Genomic DNA, 5,197 nt, shown 5'->3' on the forward strand with positions numbered 1-5,197 from the left:
CCTTGCAGAGAAACATTTGGGATATGGTTTTTTGGTTCTCCTAAGTTTGAGTTGTGTTTCAAAGGGAGAAAGATTGATCTTCTTGTTGGGTTTTTATTGATTTTTTTTTTTTTGACTGGAATGGAGAGAGATTTTCTGGGTTTGAAATCCAAGGATTCGGTGGTTATTGTGAAAGAAGAATTTAAGGATGGAGGAACGGATTCTGGTATGAACTGATCTATTTGGGTTTTTATTTTTACTTTAATTTCTGCACTGATTTTCTTGTTTTAACGTATAGATGCATAGAAACTGCTCTGATTTGACTTATTTTTCAAAATTTTCTTTTAATTGGTGGAAATTCGATATGGGGTTCTTCTGTATTAGAAATTTATTACGTTTTGTTTGATTTTTCTCAAATCTGGAGTGATATTATTATTAGAGACGAGATTTATTTGAATAAGTTTAGGGTAAATGGTATATGTTTTCTCAATTTTGAGCGAGTGTAGAAGAATTGAAGAAATACAGGCTTTTGTTTCTAGTCTAAAGTCTTGTTTAGCTAACGTGCGCCTGGGTTACACAAAAATAAGGGATTTGTTAGGCAATTTCGCGGCTCAGTTTTGCAGCAGCTGCGAAATCGCTTTCTGCAAAATTGCGTAGTAAGAGATTTGATACTCATTTGCCGTAACGGCTCACGTTAGATTGAATCCCTTTTTATTTTAAGATATAATTTATTTTCATAAAAATTAACATTATGATTATCAGAGTCTTCTTTGGATCTGTATGTTAAGTAGTATTCTTTTCTTTTTGGTTCTATCTTCGTGAATTTAATTTGATAATTGATATAGGGTTTTTTTTTTTTTTGGTGGGATTTGCTAGCATGATTAAACAGTTAAATCCGGGAAATGATATATTCAGCCCGATATTTACTTGGGACAGCCCCATCAAGTGAAAAAGAGTAGTCATAACTCATAAACATGGTTTTAAATTTCGACCCAGATCCGAAATATCCCGAAATTTGATATTTCGTGAAATACCAAATTTCGGAATTTCGAGAAAATGGCATTTAAAAAAAAAAAAAAATGTTACAAAATTTCGGTCGAAATTTCAGTCCCAAATTTCGAAGCCTCCGAAATAGGTACCGAAACCGAAATTTAAAACCTTGGTCATAAATGCACTAGTGGGGCTATCCCAAGTAAAAGATGGGCCGAATACGTCACTTCCCTGAAATCTGCTGAAATCTGCCTTGGCCTCCGGAACTCAAAAATTACTCGAAACTAAAGATTTGAATGTTTTTGAGTTCCACCAATTTTCTTCATCCATTTGGCGTATGACTACATCTAAGCCGGCTGTTCCCACTCGATCTGTAACTAACGTTACGGATGATTTTACACTTGTGCTGTGGGAATTACACACTACTATGTTTTGACAAAAAATAAAGGGAAATGATATATCCGCCCCTTTTTATTACCAGGAACACCCCCTGTCAGTGCATCATTGACTAAAGAGTAAAGAGAGGCTGTTGTACTTTTGTTTCAATGCCCCTGATTGCCACAAACACTGACAGGGGGTGTTCCTGGTGATAAAAAGAGGCGGATATATCACTTCCCAAAATAAAGCTTTTTTGGGGAATTGTAATAGCTTTTACCGGCTAGTTAGACAATAAAAGACAAGGTGAATTTGTCTCCTTCTCCGAACATGGTTGAGCAGGATGGGTGGTTTTTGGGTGGGGAATTTATTTTTTGGAGGAAAAGGTGGGGCTTTTAGCAGTATTCGCAAGATGGGTGGTTTTTGGGTGGGGAATTTATTTTTTGGAGGAAAAGGTGGGGCTTTTAGCAGTATTCGCAAGATGGGTGGTTTTTGTTGGTGTGGTTTCAGTTAAATGTGGGATCTATTAAATATCCTTTAGGTGTAAATATAGCTATTAATTACATTTCAATTTTTAGCTCAGTATCTTATAAATTTTGAGTCATAAAAGCACATAATTTTGAATAAATCGTGTTCGGAGTGCTGTTTTCTTGTAATGAATTAATCTTTATTATACAATACAGTCTTCTCATAATGACAGAGAAGCCACAGATATCGTTTTTCAGCTATTTATTTACATCTTTGCTTCAAATTCAGATTCTTGCTGGGAGAGAGATGTTAACACTGCCATAAATTCTTGTAGATCTAGTGGTCTTTTGCTGCTGCTGCTGTTGTTGTTGAGATATTCCATTGGTGAATTGTAACAGATTAATTCAGTGAATGTTATCTCATTTATCATGTTTGTACACAGTAGTCTTAACAGTTTAAAGTTTGAACATAATTCTTAGTGGAGAAGCAAAACTGGAGATGGGTTTTGGTGATCTTACATAAAATCTGTTGCAGGCTGAATTTTGATGCGTGGAGTGTCATATTTGTGCAGATATCATCTTTAGATGGAAGCATCTCATTTATATTGTTGCATATGACTATGTTCAGCTTTATTATTTTTAGTTTCATATCATGGAAGGATTGTAGATGGCTTTGTTAGCTTGAGTAGAATTGACATTGTTACATGACGATATATCACCTTGTCACAAGTCCAAACGTCTTTTGAACAGGGCAAGATAAAATTTTGTTTTATTTGTCTAATTTTTAATTGTTATTCTGCTAAGACAAACGAGGAAGGTTCTTGATTTCATTAACATGATTCTTCCTTTTGGCTCTCAGCATTTATGGCCAGCTCTCCTGGGCAGTGGCCTTTCTTACAGAGGCCATCTGCTCTGCCTCAAGTCATGCCTTTCAAGGTGACACCGGATGAAAGACTAAGAAAGATGGTATTTGATCCACACTCTTCATCTGGGTTTCAGCCTATGTTGGCCATGGATGCTTTTGACTCCAATAACAGATCTTCCTGCGGAGTAGTAACCCAGGTTTGCTTCACCATTCATTTTGAGATTACAAGCACAGAAATATACAGACTTGGTTCAACCATAAAATTGACTTTCCTTGATCACCATTTAATGAACTCTTTTTCTCACTGGATTTCTAGAAATGCTTCAATATTGAAAGACAAGGCCCCCAATTCGCTATATCGGCTTATCCTGCTCAATCCATTGATGCTCATGGAATTTCGGCCCATCCTGCTCATGAAATTAGAAGGTTTCCGGTTTCCAACCATCCATTTTCAGCTGCTACAAACAATCCCTTTCTCCAGATCCATGGTCCCAATGCCACAACTGGTTCTATGATGCAACAGCCCCTTGGAGGAATTCCAGTGACAATGCCACATTCCACTGTACCGATCATGGGGTCTATGGGCGGCACGTTTACCCCAAATCCAAGGTAACAAAGTAACTACAATCATGGGTTTGTGTCTCTCATATTGAACTTTCATAGTAAAAGGTAACTTGAAATATGCATCCCATTTGTAGGAACCTTTCCAAGCCCTCGGCTACACCAGCACAACTGACTATATTTTATGCTGGTACGGTGAATGTCTATGACAATATCCCACCAGAGAAGGTAATTTTCAGTTATGTCATAGGTGATTTAAGTTATATTATAGTAATTAAGTTTGTTACTGACAAAATTTTATTCTCTTCTCCTGGTACGTGCATTTAAAATTTAGGTTCAGGAGATTATGTTCTTGGCTGCAAATGGTTCTGCCATGACTGCAAAAGCTGCGAACCTGAAATCCCAAATGCAAGCATCAGCTCCAAAACCATCTATGGGTGATGCTGTTCATGGGAACCAGTCCCATGTGACATCACCTTGCTCGGGTCTTTCGAGCTCGATATCTGTTACGTCACACACTGGTGCTCAATCAGGGACTGGGTCTAGCAACACTGATGACTTGATGGCCTTGAAATCCAATGGAGCACCCAGTAGTCAAGTAGAGACTCCAAAAGCAGTCACTGCCATATCTTCTGCTACTACTGCAGCTCTTATGCCAGCAGGTATTGTGGAATTTGAGTTTTAAAATTTGAAAAGTTATTTTGCTCATCTCTTATCCGTTAATGATGGTTGTCTGCATCATGTTCACCTTTGTTTAATTGACAATTTTGGTCTGCAGCAGTGCCTCAGGCTCGCAAAGCATCCCTGGCTCGGTTTCTAGAGAAGCGCAAGGAGAGGTAATTTGTCGAACTAGCCTTTCTACTTACTGTTAAATTAAGGCCGTGTTTGGCAGCCATGAGTTTCCCCCCCTGGAACATTAGTTTATCCAGCGATAAGAGAGGGCTAAGGAGAGTGGGAGAGGGAGAGAATTGAGAGGGCATGAGTGAGGATAGGGTGAGTAGTGGCTGAAAAACAGGGTAAAGAAAAACTGTACTCAAAATTGAGTTTTATTTTTCCTAGATTTCCAGCCACACTGCACCATCCCCTCACTCCCACCCTGTCAATTCTCTTCCTCTCCCACCCTTTCTACCCCTCTCTAACCACTTGGCAAGGTAATATTCCCTAAAAAAAAATTCATGGTTGCCAAACATGGCCTAAGGGGTTCTATAGTTGCATGTTTTTCCCTGTTAACCAGATATTACTGCATTAAGTTTCATAAAAGAATGATCCATCCTTGGACCTCAAAAGCAGAAGTTTACTATTGGCGAATCTTATAACTGTTAAATATTTGATCAATTCTTGGCATTTGAGGACTTGATTTCATTTCACTCATTGTTAGGTTACCAGGTTTTATAAATGAAATTTTATTGTTACATTACCCAGATATTCAGAAATGACCAGGTTCGATAATGCCACTACCCAAAGTTCCCAATTCATGAATCTTGTTACTTTCAATTGGATCCGATCTTTGATTTGCCGGTGATAATATTCACTGTAATATTTATCGTTCGTCTTATATCTCGTCAATTGCTTGATGACACTTTGTAATGTCCACCATTTCTTTTCATGCAGGGTGATGAATACTGCACCTTACGCCTCCGGCAAGAAACTACAGGAAAGCCCTTCTGGATCTGATGCGACTGGTTTTTCCGGCAAGTAATGCCCGCTTGTAAACTAAGTTAAGAGACGTAAATTAATTTAGGATTTAAAAAAAATAAATTAGCTTTGATTCTTTCGGTCACACATCTTCAATTTACTAGTCTTTTTACGTATATGTTTTTAGTTAGGTTGGATTTCTATATGTGATGAAGATGGAAGCCTTTCGTTTTTCATTCCACTAAGCTAATGTAACATATATTAATTTTTGTTGTCTTTGTAGAAATAATATAAAAAATTAAGTTTAAAAGACTTCATTCGACAA

The 5,197-nt window shown here is 37.5% G+C and overlaps 1 protein-coding gene across 2 annotated transcripts; it reads left to right on the plus strand.

The window, feature by feature from the left end:
• Nucleotides 1-5,197, plus strand: LOC143881732 (protein TIFY 6B-like). 2 transcript variants are annotated; one of them, XM_077384986.1, is made up of 7 exons: nucleotides 1-205; nucleotides 2,671-2,873; nucleotides 2,993-3,285; nucleotides 3,375-3,465; nucleotides 3,572-3,899; nucleotides 4,019-4,073; nucleotides 4,849-5,197. In XM_077384986.1, the coding sequence occupies exons 1-7, from the start codon at nucleotides 121-123 to the stop codon at nucleotides 4,934-4,936; spliced, it is 1,143 nt and encodes a 380-aa protein (XP_077241101.1). In that variant the 5' UTR covers nucleotides 1-120; the 3' UTR covers nucleotides 4,937-5,197. The 2 variants fall into 2 exon arrangements, with proteins under 2 accessions (XP_077241101.1, XP_077241100.1); XM_077384985.1 differs by having other exon boundaries at nucleotides 2-205; nucleotides 4,016-4,073.

Source organism: Tasmannia lanceolata, unplaced genomic scaffold, assembly GCF_043159265.1.
Source record: "Tasmannia lanceolata isolate RefF3 unplaced genomic scaffold, GAP_Taslan_0.1 ptg000007l, whole genome shotgun sequence".
Lineage (NCBI taxonomy): Eukaryota > Viridiplantae > Streptophyta > Magnoliopsida > Canellales > Winteraceae > Tasmannia > Tasmannia lanceolata.

Excerpts from the sequence above, each read along its gene's own strand:
- LOC143881732 (XM_077384985.1), top strand. The coding sequence starts at position 121 with ATGGAGAGAGATTTTCTGGGTTTGAAATCCAAGGATTCGGTGGTTATT. Across the intron at positions 3,286-3,374 it reads ACGTTTACCCCAAATCCAAG|GAACCTTTCCAAGCCCTCGG; the intron begins GTAACAAAGTAA and ends TCCCATTTGTAG. Across the intron at positions 4,074-4,848 it reads CTAGAGAAGCGCAAGGAGAG|GGTGATGAATACTGCACCTT; the intron begins GTAATTTGTCGA and ends CTTTTCATGCAG.